This window comes from Balaenoptera physalus (genome assembly GCF_965194825.1).
Source record: "Balaenoptera physalus genome assembly, chromosome: 13".
NCBI classification, from domain to species: Eukaryota; Metazoa; Chordata; class Mammalia; order Artiodactyla; family Balaenopteridae; genus Balaenoptera; species Balaenoptera physalus.
In genome coordinates this window covers 14,355,357-14,370,936 of record NC_138892.1, presented here as the reverse complement: position 1 = coordinate 14,370,936, position 15,580 = coordinate 14,355,357, and the positions used below count along the sequence as shown (strand labels likewise).

The window sequence follows — 15,580 nt, the reverse complement described above, 5'->3', positions numbered from 1 at the left end:
TCATCTTGTGAGTCTGAGCTCCCGTTATCATCTTTTATCTCTGTACCTGTATTGATAATGACAAGAGCAGCAGCAGGGCGTGCAGCTGGAGTGCCCCCTAGAACGCAACCCCATGAGGGCAGGAACCCGGCCTGTGCTGTGCACCGCGAAAGCCCCAGTGCCTAGAACAGAGCCTGGTCATGGCAGATGCACAGTGTATATCTGTGGAATGCAGAACATGCCAGGCATGTGCTAGGTGCTTGCCAAGTACTATTCCATTTAACCTTCCCAGAACCTTAAGAGGGAAGAAAGAATATGATCCCCACTTCATAGGTGGAAAGTTTGAGGGCTAAGTACCTTTCCCAAGGTCCAGTAAATGCTGAGTAAGGAGTGCTCAGTGTTGAGAGGCAGGTCGAGCGAATCCAGAGACAGCACTGTCACAATGCAGCACACTGCCTGGCACATAGTAGGTGCTCACTCAATAGTTTCTGGAGTGAATGAGCATGAGTATATAGTTTCTCATTTCATTAAAAAAAAAAAAAAAAAAAAAGAGACGGTTACACGAAGTTACCAGGCTGTACTGAAGGCGGCAGTTCGCAACAGTGGGGGTTTGGGCGGGGGCCTGGCAAAGACGTTAAGTTCTGAGCGCTGAGAATGGGCCAAAGCACAGAAAATTAACTTCTGTTGAACACCTACTAGACCCCTGCAAGAAGCTATTACTAGCCCCTTTACTAACTGAGGAAGTAGAGGACTGGGGAGACGAAATAAGCAACCCCGAGTCACATCCTTGATAAGCACCGTAGAACCTGCAGGCAAAGGCAGGTCTGCGTGACTTCCGCCATGCCTGCTGAATTTCACTTGACATTTCTGAAATCAGGAGTGAAAGCTGCACATCTCCACCCTCATTTTTTAGAAGACACAGGTGAAGGGGTGGGAGTGATATTTTAGTGAAACTCTGCAGCTATGCCCATGCATATAACCGATTTCATTATTTTCCAGTTGATCTGTTTGTTTTTGCTATGATAATAGCTGGTTGCTAAGCAACTGCTCAGGGAGCTACGATGCTGAACTTTTTTTGGTAACCAAGTAGGCTCCCCAAAAGGGGTGATACGGGTAAGTGTTTGGAGGTCTAATCGAAGGGCTGCCAATCAGCCTGCTCCGGTATCCTGAGTTTTGAGAGGGATCTAGCCCCTTCCATTAACGAGCAGGCTACTGTAGAGGGGGTGGCCACCTTCCTCCTCTGACACTAAGATTTAACCTCTCTGGGGCCTCAGTTTGGTCACCTGTAATAACACTTACCTCACACAGAAGAAATTTTTCCTTAAGCTAATGGCAAGTCAATATGGTTATCTTCACATGAAAAGGATAGTGCACGCTTATTTGGGACTTCTGATAGAATCGTATTCCTTACCAGTTCTCAAAATTCTAGTTCCTAGAAATGATCAAGGTCAGAGGTCATACCGACAAGGGACTAATCTCTAAAATTTACAAACAGCTCATGCAGTTCTACGTCAAAAAAACAAACAACCCAATCAAAAAATGGGCAGAAGATCTAAATAGACATTTCTCCAAAGAAGACATACAGATGGCCAAAAAGCACATAAGAAGATGCTTAACATCACCAATTATCAGAGAAATGCAAATCAAAACTACAATGAGTTAGCGCCTCATAACGGTCAGAATGGCCATCATCAAAAAGTCTACAAACAATAAATGCTGGAGAGGGTGTGGAGAAAAGGGAACCCTCTTGCACTGTTGGTGGGAATGTAAATTGGTGCAGCCACTATGGAGGTTCCTTAAAAAACTACAAATAGAACTACCATATGATCTGGCAGTCCCACCCCTGGGCAGGGCATATATCTGGAGAAAACCATAGTCCGAAAGGATACATGCACCTTAATGTTCACTGCAGCACTATTTACAATAGCCAAGACATGGAAGCAACCTAAATGTCCTTCGACAGAGGAATGGATAAAGATGTGGTACATATATACAACGGAATATTACTCAGTCATAAAAAAGAATGAAATAATGCCATTTGCAGCAACATGCATGGACCTAGAGATTATCATACTACGTGAAATAAGCCAGAGAAAGACAAATACCATATGTTATCACTTATATGTGGAATCTAATGAAAAAAAGAGATACAAATGAACTTATTTACAAAAGAGAAGCAGACTTATAGACATCAAAAACAAACTTATGGTTACCAAAGGGGAAAGGTGGGGGGGAGGATAAATCAGGAGCTTGGGATGAACACACACACACTACTATATCATAAGACAGATGACCAGCAGGGACCGCCTGTATAGCACTGGCAACTCTACCCAATATTCTGTGATAACCTATATGAGAAAAGAATCTAAAAAAGAATGAATATATGTATAGGTATAACTGAATCACTTTGCTGTACACCAGAAAGTAACACAACATTATAAATCACCTATACTCCAATAAAATTTTTTTTAAAAAGGTCAGAGGTCACAAACTGGTGGTCTGTGGGGACGAGAAGGTTCTATTCATCCTGAAGACATGTTTGGTCTGACTCAACAGTATTTAAATTTTTTTAAAAATTAGTTGTCATCACTAAAAATTAAAACATGAAAATCCAGATTTCTAGCTCCTCTTGAAAAATATGAAGACCTTAGCCTTGCCCTCTATCCTCTCCAGAGCAATAATTCCACAATCAGAATGCAGAGGTGGCAGCTGCCTGAGATGGGGGCTCCGGTCTCCCTAGTGAATTGTACTCAGCATCCTTGGTTCCTTTAGGCCAAGGTCCTGGCCCCAGCAGGCATGTGTGTTTGTGACTCCTGACATAAGTCCATTTATTCATTTCACAATGAGGAAACAGGTTGAAGAAAACAGAATTGTTGGAAGTCACACAGTTTTTTACGGCACAGAGTGTGAGTTGGAACCAGGGTTGCAGCAGGTACCTGTCTACCATGACACTCAAGAGTCAATGCCATGATATCCTGCTTAGTCCAGGAAGGACGTGGGCACAGCAGACCAAGAGGGGGCCAGCACGAGACACAGGCCAAAACAGGCAGGACTTCTAGGTACAGGCTTTTGAAAAGGAAGTCTCAGGTGACAACATTTGAAAGAGGTTCCCTGTCTTGCCTTCCAAAGCCCAGCCACCTTTGCAGACAGTTACTGATTCCAGCTGTGGAATCTCTCTCTGGTCCATCTACCTGTCTCTGCTGCTACTTCTGACCCCTTCGCTAGGCCTCCAACATCTCTCACCAGAATGAACACAAGAGCCCCCTAACTTATCTCCTCTGGCCCTACTGACTGTGAGCCTTCCCTGATGCAACAAGAGTGATCTTCCTTAAATGCACATCTAATCATGCCATTCTCTCAGTGATCTTCCATTACCCACCCCCCCACCCCGCCTCATAAAGCCCAAACTCCTTAGCGTATTTTATGAGAAGTCCTGAGGGACCCACCCTGGCTTACATTTCTGGCCACATCATCTCTTGCTGTTCTCCCCATCAGGGCTCTGGCCACCTGCCTCTCCAGAATGGATCTCTCTCTCTACCTGGAACATCGTCCCCTCTCCTGGCCAACTCCAGCTCAGCCTCAGGCCTCCATTTAGATCTAACCTCTCCAGGACATCCTTTCCTATACTGCCTCCCCCCCCCCCAGATGAGGCTGATAACCCTGGGAGAGGACACACCTATCACAGTACCCAAGGAGTCTGCGTCTTTGCTCAACTGTCATTCCTGTTGGTCTAAAGCTCTAGGATTCACAGATCCTATCTGTGTGGTTCACAGATACGGGGGCCCCTAATGTGCCTCGTAAATGGTTACTCACTAAATGAATGGATACTATGGATGGAGAAGAAAGAATCCGGAAAGTCCCACTCTCTTTTCACTCTAGACGGAAGTCGCTTTGCTTCTCTGGTCTGTTTTCACATGTGCAGTAAAAGAGCACTGGACAAGATCAGTTATTCTCAACTCAGGGTCTCTGCACTCCTATAGGGCCTGTGAAGAAAGCAATGGGGTTTCAGGGGCAATCTGCAACCTTTCAAAATGCGCGAGGGGAACCACACACCTTCTTGTGAGGAGGTGGCTAAAGGCCAACTCAAACTTCAGGTGACTGTGCAGTAAGGAAATGCTAATTAACGGGCAATACCAGTTATCTCACATTGGGTAAGGTCATGATTAGCCGTTATTGATGTCTTTGATCAATAAAACATACGAAGATGACATAAAACGCAGTCTGTTCATGTGTAATGTTTTTCAAATCACGAGGCCCACGAGGCAAGATGATATAGTCTTTGGATGGGGGAGCAGAGACCACAGACTTTTAAGATGGGGCCAGTTCACCTTCAACAAGCTGGAAGGAAGTCTCTGCGGGTGCTCCTGGAGAAGAGCCCCAGAAGGTGGGCTGTGGTCCCATAGCGAAGCCTCTCTTGCTGGGGGAGGGCAGCCCTCACCCCTACCGTCTGTTCCCTTGGAAGCCCCGCCTGACACACCCAGAGCCTGACATCATCCTGCAAGCTGCAGAGGTTTCACACTTCACAGGAATCAGGGGCTGAAAGTGCTGTCTGGCCACACGGGGGCGCCCTCACTCCACACACTGGGATCCCAAGGCCCAGCTGGAGCTGGAAGACAGCTCCATTCCTGGAGTCCCTGCAGGGTCAGGAGTTAGGGTTCATGGTGCTCCCTACCACAGCCGATGCTTTTTGGGAAGACACTTCTCATCCTCCCCGACAGGGTTATGTTGACTCGGGGTCGCTCACCTGCTGTTGTTTTTTTTTAAAAACATCTTTATTGGAGTATAATTGCTTTACAATGGTGTGTTAGTTTCTGCTTTATAACAAAGTGAATTAGCTGTACGTATACATATATCCCCATATCCCCTCCCTCTTGCGTCTCCCTCCCACCCTCCCTATCCCACCCCTCTAGGTGGTCACAAAGCACCGAGCTGATCTCCCTGTGCTATGCGGCTGCTTCCCACTAGCTATCTGTTTTACATTTGGTAGTGTATATATGTCCATGCCACTCTCTCACTTCGTCCCAGCTTACCCTTGCCCCTCCCCGTGTCCTCAAGTCCATTCTCTATGTCTGCGTCTTCATTCCTGTCCTGCCCCTAGGTTCATAAGAATCGTTTTTGTTTGTTTGTTTTTTTAGATTCCATATATATGCGTTAGCATACGGTATTTGTTTTTCTCTTTCTGACTTACTTTGTATGATAGACTCTAGGTCCATCCACCTCACTACAAATAACTCAGTTTCGTTTCTTTTTATGTCTGAGTAATATTCCACTGTATATATGTGCCACATCTTCTTTATCCATTCATCTGTCGATGGACACTTAGTTTGCTTCCATGTCCTGGCTATTGTAAATAGAGCTGCAATGAACATTGCGGTGCATGACTCTTTGAACTACGGTTTTCTCATCACCTGTTGTTCTTAATAAAGACAGTCTGGAAGGGACTCCAGCTGCTCAGAGGGGAGAGACTGATGCTATGGCATCCCAAGATAACCCTGGAAGGAAACCTGACTCAGAAAGTGGACAGAGAATAGTCTGCCTTCCCTTGATCTAGAGAGCAGGGCAGGGAGGGAGCTCGTATCACATCCATGCTCTGGCTTTAGTACCAAAGGTTTAAAGACTCTTGTGGGAGCTCTTTTGAGAGTGAGACAGACAGTTAAGACAGAGACAGACAGAGACAGGCACGCGCGCGCGCACACACACACACGCACACACACACACACACACACACACACACACACACACACACACACACACACGGAAGTCGTGGAGGCCAAGAGACCAGGAGAGAGAGAATTCAGACCCTGCTCTGTTTGGGACAGTCATAAACCCCAGAGCAGCCAGACAAGTATGAAGCAGGGCAGGCTGCAGACCTGGGGTCCGACAGATACTGGTTCAAATCCTGGAGCAGCCTAGGCGCACCCGAGCAGGTTACTTTGCTTCTCTGAGCCTCACCGTTCACCACAATAAAAGGGAGGGGGTAACCATGCCTGCCTTTTGGGCTTGATGTGTGGCTCCAGCAGGACAATTAATATATGCAAACCACCCCTCGTGGTACCTGGATCAGGAAGGTACTCACTTGGCAGCAGAGATAACTCATGTTGACAAACGACAGTGATAAAAGATTAAAACAAATTTTGACCATTTACATCTTGTGACTTTAGTTTGCTCACGTGAGGACTTTTGGGCTAGGTGAATTCTACAGTCCCTTCCAGTTCAGATGGTTTGTTATTCCATAAAAAACGCAACAAGCTGAGAGCTTTCCCCAGCTGCTGGACGCCTGCCCCCCCCCGCCCCCCATGGGGAGACCTGGAAGGAGTCCCAGAGAGTCAGGCCGGCTGACCCCAGCTCCCACTTTACTGTGAGCTCCCCATCTCGCTCCCAGTCTCCCGCTGGCAACATAAAGAATGATAATAGTACCCGTGGCAGGGACTCCACAAGGGAAGGAAATGAAATCCCACCTGTCATGCATTCAGAACAGTGCCTGGCACTCAGCGAGCACTTCAATAAATGTTAGCCATCACCACCACTTTGATTTGTTTTCCAGAATATGCAGTGATCTTTCTAGAATGGTTAGATGAAGGCTGTCGGATCCAAAATTGGAAGAGGAATGATATGTTTTCATCAAAGCTATAGGAAGAGCATTAGACTGGGAGACAGGAGATGCTTCCTGGACCAAGCTCTGCCATAAACATTTCATGAGGCCAACTGGGGTTCTAGTCTGATCATCGTAAAAATGCAGACACTGGATAGCCTAAGTGCCCCTCCAAACCCGGCAGTCAGGGGCCGTTTATCTATGGGTGGACTTGGGCCGGTGCTGTCCCCTTCTGGGTCTTGGCTGACCCACCGACAGAGGGAACATTGGACTAGACGACGATCCTAAAGGGGGTTCCGGCCCCGGCACTGCCCGCGCCTGAGCCCCATAGGTCCTCACCTGAGGTACTCATAGAGTCCGTACATGGGCAGGAAGTCGATGTCGGACAGGAACATGTAGGGCGTGCCCACGTGCTTCATGGCCACGTTGCGCAGCAGGTTCACGGGGTAGAACTGGCCCTCCTTGTACACGATGTGGTAGGCCACGTTGTGGCGGCCCATGAGCACCTCAGAGCCCTGTGCGTAGCGGAGGAACTGCTGGGCCTCAGCGTCCGACAGGTAGAGGGCCAGGCTGATGGGCCCCTCCCAGTGCTTGCAGATGGCCTCGAGCATCTGGAGCCTGCAAGAGACGGGAAACCTGACCCATCCGCGCATGCGCGGGCCTCATCTGCGTATATACGGGTGTCATCTGTGTATCCCCGCTTCGTCCCGTCCGCTAGCCTGGGGCTGGGGAACTCCGTCTCCATCCACCGTTGGTCAGTCAGCGCCAAATCCAAACCCCTGCTCTAAATGTTAATCACTGTGTGATGGAGGCCAAGAACCAAACCTCAGTTCTTTTATCTATAAAATGGGCACAAAAACACTCACCTTTTTTGCGTCTAGTTATTGAATGCTTCCAACCAGAGGGGTGATATGGAGAGAGTCACATCCCACAATACTAAGCTTCTTCTTTTCAGACTCCTCTTTTCAATAATGGGTGGGAAAAAAATACATGAAATGATGTAAAGATCCCTTTCCAGCTTAAAACTCCTATACCTCTCCTTCTCCCTCAGCAAAGGTGTACAGCAGCCCCACCACTCTCCTGAAACAGGCACCAGCCATAGGAGATTTAGCCAAACTGAGGCCACGAGTTACAAGGAGCATTAAAACAAGCAGTAAAAACAAGAGTAATAATAAACACAATTACTGACTCATTACTATGCACCAGACACTTCCCAGAATTCTCCCCCAAACCCTGTGCCCCATCTGTCATTTCCCCCGTTTTCCTGATGAAGGAATTGAGGCTCTACATGTCCAGTCAGCTTTGGTTTTTGGACTTGCACCAAATGTGTGTGGCTAGGTTTATGCATAGGACTTTGAAGACAGTGAGAAGAAAATACTCTTGGGTGTCTGGCAAAGGCAAGGAAAAAAAATCATGTGAATGCTGGGGACAAAAGCGAGCCTGGGGTGACAGTGTCTTCATTTTTCAGAGCGCTTATTGCTCCAGGGCGCCAGGCAATTTTGCAAGGCTACCCGAGAGGCGCTGAGCCAGGGAGAGTGAGGGTGGGGTGGGAACAGAGCCCAGAGGAAAAAACGAAAGATGCTCCCAACCAAGAGGGTTCTGCAAAAATGTCTGAAGAGAAATCTAGAAAAATGTTCCCTCCCCCCACCCCCCAGAAGCATTAGAAGTGCCTGGTACATAAAATCTATGGTTAAGAAACAGCAAAAGCCTATTTCAATTTTTCCCTACCCAGCAAGAGGTACATAATCAGCAGTCTCCTGGTCAGAATGCCCACTTTATTCGGACAATTACCAGGAAATAGATTCCATGCATTTCCATGCTTCTAAGCAAAAGAAAATGGGCACACCTATCTTGTGTCAATGGCTTTCCTGATGGACTTTCAGTTTCCTCCCAGTAATTCCGTGAATTGGTATTGTGTGGATTTGCTTCCTCTTTCACTAAGGAGGATTAAGATATTCATCACGGTAAAATGCCCTCCATTTCTCATACTTTATAGCACTTGTTAATCAAATTGACCCCAGCCAGTTTTGAAAGAGGCACTACATTCTCCACAATGCTTGATTTCACTGAAATTTGTGTTCGGCCTCTGCTACAAGGGCCCTGGTTTCTGCTGGGCTCTTGAGAATCTGGGATTTTGAATTATCCCACCTGCACCTCAGTTGCATTGTCTGCAAAATGGGAGGACTCTGCACTTGGATGAGAGAGATGTTTGTACCAATCCTTTAAGATTTGGGGAGTACGGGGCAAGGATAATTTCTACTATGTGGACGTCAGAGCTGCTGAAGGGAGTGGATGCAGGCGGCATGTCTGACTGAGCGTGAAGAGAGACCAGCTTCTGCTGTGGATTCTCCCACTGACCTGGTTTTGGACTCAGTGTCTGAGTTTTCCGAGCAGGGAGCAAGCCCTGCCTGGTCCAGCCCCATCTTCCCACCTCTGCGAAAAGTTTAGAGAGAGAACAGAGACACAAAATACTTAGGGTTCTCAGGAGAAAGGGGCTGCTGATGTGACAAACATCATATCCATGCAGACTCCACAGGAAATGGTGCCAGATGTTCCAAAGAAACTGACTGAGTGAAAACGAATCATAGCACAATCACTTCTGTCTCTCTGCCACTAGCTCCAGTCTCTCTTTTCCCTTAAAACCAAGCTCTCTGCCAGGACCCGAACAACGGTGAAACAGACAAACTGAGCGAGGTTCATCATAATGATGACACACAAAGCGTGATCATGAGACAATACGTCTCTACCATTTATCTGTTGCTCACAGCGTGCCGACACATTTCGGCTGTTGTCATTTGTAACATTTACAGTAATGCTATAGACATAGTGGAGATTCTCATCACTGTTTTACAGGTGAGGAAGCTCCAGGAGGTGAAATGACTTCTTTCAAGTCACAGAGCTACAAAGTGGCGGGGCTGGATTCGCACCCAGGTCTGACCCCAGTGCCAACCAGACCACTACTCAACATGAACCGGTTTTTGGCTGAGAAAGATGTTCCCCAAATATCTTCTCATCACCTGTTTCCCCAAACAGGAACGTGTTCTAACCTTGGTGTCAGCTTCCCTCTATTCCTTCCTCCTCCTCCTTGGTCTCTCTTGGAGTCCAAGATCCCCCAGTCTCTCCATCCTTCTCCTGGTTGTTTCTCCCCACACCTACTCCCCAAGGTCTGTCCCTGTGCAGTTCCTGTTGAGTTTTGTGCCAAGTCTCTCTTTGGTGTCTTACGTAGGAAGACAAAGGATCTGGCACAGCAAGGACTTGGGCCAAGGGAGAGTGTTTCAAGAGCCAAAGATTAATTCAAAAAATGGGTAATTCCTACCCGTTTGGAAAGAATCTTTGAGATTTTTAGTCTGATTATAGCATTGTTATGATGAAAGGCCTCGGCCTCAGAGAAGAGCATGACCTGCGGAAGAGCACACCGTGTACGAGAGGAAGGGCTGACACGAGGACCCCGTCCTGATGCTCTGTCCCATGCTCTCTCCCCTCCCCCACAGCGCCCGCCATCGCTTCATGCTGGGACGAGGAGGGCAAAGGCTCAGGAATGGCCAGAGATACGTCTGCAAGACCTAGAAAGAAGCAGGGCTTCCCCCAGGGAGTCCTACTGAGACAGGAGGCCCCAGACAGTCTGTGTAGGTGAAAGGGAGCAGGCAGGGAGACGGCTGATTCGAAACCTAAAAGACTGGGGTTGGAAGGAATTCTAGAATGTCAGTTGGCCAAGCAGCCCAGGCAGGTGGCCACTCAGCCTCTGCTGGAATGGGGAACCCACTCCCTGCAAGGCAGACGACTCCAATCTGGTACACAGAGCAAGGCAGGCTGCGGGGTACAGAGGGCAACTGGGGGTTCTGGGCTCAGGCAGAACTGGGTTTGAACTCTGACCTGTGTCAGTATCTCTGGGCAAGTGACAATAGTTCTTTGAGCTTCCATTTCCACATATGCATAGAGGGGATAAAAATACCTTTGTCGATGACAAAATGGCTACAAATTCCTCCCCCTCTATCTATCTACACCTTTTGGTAATACCCTCCGCCCCACTGATTCTGGGCTGGCCATGGGACATGCTTTGGTCCACGGGGCATTAGCAACGTGACACAAGCAGGGGCGCTGAAAAGTGCTTGTTTGGTGGGGCTTGCCCGGAGCTGCTCTTGGAACCTTGCGAGCGCCACTGTGTGAACAGCCTGCTTACTTATGACTCTCAAGTGTGTGTCACAGAGCTGGAGGTGCAGCAGGCACTCGTACGTGACAGCTGTCATTTCCTCCTCAGGCTCAACTCCTCCCTTTGAAACATGTGCTCCTCCAACAAATATCCAGCGAGTATCTGCGATGTGCAGGTATTGTCCTGGGCCCCAGAATGAACGAGAAAGACAAGGTTCCTGCACTTCTGGAGAGAAGGAATAAACAAACCAAGGTAAGTTCAGAGTGAACTGAGTGCCAGAGGGGCAACAGAACAGGAAACAGGATAAAGAGTAACGGTGAGGGCAGGCCTGCAGGAGAGGTCAACGTGAGCCCCAGATCATGAGAAGGATTGGCCTTGAGAAAGCCTGGGTGAAAAGCTTTCCAAGAAAAGGGAAGAGCCCTTGGGATACAGAGTTTAGCACGCTCAAGTAAGAAGAAACAGGACCAGTGTGGATGGCACGTAGGCAAGTGAGGGGCAGAAGGAGAGGATTTGGGGGCTGGGCAGGTGCCGGGTCCTATGGGGCCTTCAAGGTCATGGTGGACGGCTCTAATACTATTCTAAAGGCAATGAGAAAGCATCATGTGACCAGATTAAGATCGCCCTGGCTGTTACATGGGGAAAGGAGTACCTCTCGCTCTCTAGAACGATGCTTTCCAAGCTTCAGCTGGCTCAGGATCACCTGGGAGGCTTATTACAACACAGATCCCTGGGACCCACTGTAAGAGATTCCCATTCGGCAGGCCTGGGATGGGGTCCCTGTATCTGTGTTCTAACAAGCTCCCAGAAGATGCTGTGCTGCCAGCGGAGGGATGGGACCTACAGGATGGGACCCCATTAGCTCAGCTCATGTTCTCCTTCCCCCGCTTGCAGAAAACAGAGAGAAGGCCCATCAGCCACGTGATTCCCTGGGACTGTAGCTGCTACTCCAAGGACTTCATCCAAGGAGCAGGAAACAGAGCGAGCGTCTCCCGGCCAGGTGGCAGGGATGCTGCAATCAGCATCCCTCCTAACCAGCCCGCTCTGTCCTTTCAACCATTCTCGTCCGCTGCTGGGATGGGAGGGAAGCTTCCTGAGCGAGCGCCTGGGCGAGGAGCCGCCCTGCCAGCTCCGCAGCTGCAGCAGGCAACGTTCATTCTTTCTGAACGGAATTCTAGAGGGAGCTGGGCACGGGAGCCTGCATGCTGGCGCCCCTAATTCGTTGTGGCACTCACGTAGGGCCTACTTCTGACTCAAAGGTTTACAAACACACCCGAAATGTTTCCTCAATTAAAAATCAATCCAACAGGCACCAGTCAGCCTGCTGCATCGTAATTGGATATGTGGGATGGCGGCGTGGAAGGAGGAATTTCTGCCGTCTTCATCCACCTGTGCGACTGCTTTATAATTTTTGATTATGTCCCGCTAAGTGTCTCTTGCTAGGGTGTGGAATTCCTTGGGTTCTCTGAGGTACTGTCTGGATGGCACTGCTTGTCACAGCGCGTTAGGGGGAATCACACGCCTGCCATGCTGGGGGATGTGTGTGTGCCCTGAAGGGAAGGCGTCTGAGGTTAGTGTTTGCAGCAGATGTGAGAGGTGCCGGGGCTTTCTTTTAAGCGGGCTGGGAGGGGAGGTCCTGCCGGGTTTCCTGCAGCCCAGGCTGGATGCTTCGGGGTGGCCGCAGAAAGAGGGGCTCTGTCCTGTCTGTATTCTTTTGTTAATAACAAGTGTATACATAAGGATGGATTTGAGTTGTTAATAATTAAAAATTTTTGTCTTCTAATTGTTTGTAAATTCTGGGTAGCAAATGCCATAGCCAGCATAAAGGTGAAAAACATTAAGGAAAGTGTGCTAATATTCGTGGCCCACTTGCTAATCACTGGGCACTTTCCAGCGTCTTATTTTATAAAACCCAGACAGCAATCTGTGAACTTGACGATGTTATTGTCACTTCATAGGTAAGTAGAGTGAGGCTCAAATAGCCTGAATAACTTGCCCAAATTCACACAGTTAGGAAGTGGTGCAACTCGACTTTGAACCCAAGTCTTCCTCTCCTTTTTTCCCCCTACATCACTTTCTCTCTCCTAAATACCTACCATGTGCAGATGCTGTGGTCAGAGAACACAGACCTAGCAAGTACTGACTGAATGTAAATATGTCCCAGGGCTTTCCCAGAGAGTCTCACATTTTCACCTGAGTTTGCAGGTAACCACTGGCTACTGATCTTCATGAGGAATATCTTGGTGACAAACTGAATGTACGAATAGCAGTCGTGAATGTGACCAAGGAAAACCAGGATGCTCTGATGGGAACCTGGGATCACCTGGAACTCACTCACCTGGCCAGGTCATAGTATGTGGACTTCAGGTGCCTCGTCTGAGGGGACTGAGATACATTTATGCTGCCTGGAGAACAGAAGACCAATCTAGACCATCATGCAGCATGAATATCAAGGATTAGGTTTTGTTTTCATTTTAAATGGCATAGAGGAGAAGGAAAAATAAATGTAAAGAGCGACTGTTATGGCGGGTGACTTGCTGTTGTGCTTGGTGGGGAAGCGCGTGCACACCCAGGCTGATAAGGAAGGGGAGGGGTGACTTGGGACACTGGTCTAGGCCAGTCCCTCATGGAGCCTCACTGGGAGCCTGGCAGGTTTGAGGTGGAAGGGCTGGCCACCTCTCCCGGTTTCCCCAAGCCCTGCCCACCTGGCCGAGATCTTTTGCTCTCCTCACCCTCACCCTAAGCACAAGCACCTAAACTCTAACTGTGTGTGCCCCAGAGGGCCTGGCACCCTCTCCATCCTGTGGATATGCGGCACGCTCCACCTGGGGGCTGGCAGGGGGCTCCTTCTCTCCCTACGGGCCTCCTACTGTCAGTCTACACAGCCTCCCTCGGGGACATACGCTCTCTCTTCCTTCCTCTGCCCCGGCCAGGATGGGGGCTTCTCCTGGAGCATCTCTCTGTTGTCAGAACCTGTTCCCTGCCTGTGCCAGCCAGAATTCTAGGCTGGCCCCAAGACTCCTGCCCCTGCCCTGCTGTATCACCCTGTAGCACCCCTCCCTTGAGTGCGAGCAGAACCTGGGAATACGATGGGATGTTACTCCTGTGACTATGTCATATAACAGACTGGAGAGATTCTCCTGCTGGCTTTGAAGAAGTAAGCTGCTATGCTGAGAGGGCCACACGGCTGAGACCTGAGGGTGGCCCCTAGGAGCTCAGAAGGACCCCAGCTAACAGCCAGCAAGGAAACGGGGACCTCGGTGCTAGAGCTGAATTCTGCCAGAACCTGAATGAGCCCAGAAGTGCACTCTGACTCCGAGATGAGACTGCAGCCCAGCCAACACCTGGATTTCAGGCCTCAGACCGCAAGCAGAGAACCTGCTAACACATAGCCAGACTCCTGACCCAGACGCTGTCAAATTAAAAAAAGAAAAAAAAATGTGTTTCTAAAGCTGCAACATCTGTGGTGATTTATTAAACAACAATAGAAAACGAACACATGGTCTGAACTCTGAATACACTACATATTCCTTGAAGGCAGGAATAGGGTCTTCTTACGTAGTCCCAGCCCCACAAGAGCCTGACACATGATTGTAATAGATGCTTACATAGTATCTGCTGAGCAATCACGTGAATTTTGGAGATGAGAAAACTGAGGCCACGGGAAGGGAAGACCTCTCCTGAGATGACACAGCAGGTCAAGGACCCAGCTGGTGCCAGAAGCTCTGTGTTTGTCCTTTTTATGCCGTTGGGTCTTTGTTACCTGTTATGGTCAGCAAGTTCTCTGAGTTTCTGTACAGGTGTCCCGGAGGCTGTGCCTCTCCAGGAAACCACTAGCCATGAAGCCATTTAATTCTGTGAGCCGTCATTTGCTAATAAGCAGAGGGACCCACAAAGCAAAAAGGAACCTGCTTCCACAGCCGCTCTCAGCACGCATCCTTCCCGGTTGCCTCCGGAGGCAAGGTCGCCCTCGCTCTCCCGAACTCCCAGGCTGCTTACTGGCTGTGAACCTTTTCGTGTCCCAGTGCTGTTCCTTTGTGTGTTCACTCATTCTTCAATCACTCATGACTAATCACAAGTGACATTTATTGAACACTTACTAAGTGCGCCAGGTGCTGTCCTCAGCACTTTACAGGCGTTAACTCATTTCAATCCTAAAACGACCCCACGGAATCTCATCCATAGGCTGGACAGGCATCTCCGAAGTGGCTCAAAGACAGAATGAGACCATCAAACTCCCTTCCTAACTGTGGGAGTCGAGGGGGAATGACATGAAGGAAACTGGGGCAAGGACAGCCACCGTGGACATCAGTAAATCAAAGAGGAAGCTGGTTAGCCGAGGTGCACAGAAGGCACATAGGACGGCCAGGTACAGAAAAACTGCAGAGCCCTGAAAGGCTTTGAATCCATTCACCTCCTGGCAGCCAGAGAGATGTTTTCAAAAACCTAAGTTACAGCATAAAACTTTGTGTAAATTTCTACAATAGGTTCTCAACCACGTTTAGAATAAAATCCAAATATTTTATGAGTTTCTAATGTTTATAAACTTAACCTCAGGCAACTTTCTGCTCAAGCCCCCTCTCAAGTGATGCTTCAGTCACACTGGTCTTCTATCAGGTGTCTGAATACACAAGGCCCTTCCTACTGCAGGGCCTTTGCACTTTGCTATTTCGTCTGCCTGGAAAACTTTTCTCAGCAACTCACATACCTAACTCCTTTTCTCATCCTCAAGTCTCTGCAGAAATGTCCTCTCCTTAGAAAGACCTCTCCTGACCATGCCACCTAAAGAAGGTCCCTCACTTGACATTGATAATATGTGTTTCATTCCTTCAAAGCACTTATCACAATTATAATCATTTGAC

General features: G+C 48.7%; 1 protein-coding gene and 1 long non-coding RNA gene across 5 annotated transcripts in view; one reads left to right on the top strand and one right to left on the bottom strand.

The window, feature by feature from the left end:
- LARGE1 (LARGE xylosyl- and glucuronyltransferase 1) overlaps positions 1 to 15,580 on the bottom strand; it is a 603,451-nt gene that overhangs the window by 23,629 nt on the left and 564,242 nt on the right. For 3 of the 4 annotated variants that reach the window (XM_082420992.1, XM_082420994.1, XM_082420993.1), the window contains exon 12: positions 6,911 to 7,189. The exons of the other annotated variant lie outside the window; for it this stretch is intronic. In XM_082420992.1, the coding sequence (XP_082277118.1) occupies positions 6,911 to 7,189 (279 nt within the window). The remainder of the gene's footprint in view (positions 1 to 6,910; positions 7,190 to 15,580) is intronic. 4 annotated transcript variants of the gene reach the window in all.
- Positions 1 to 15,580, top strand: part of LOC309641222 — a 551,394-nt gene that overhangs the window by 92,109 nt on the left and 443,705 nt on the right. The gene's annotated exons all lie outside the window — the stretch shown is intronic.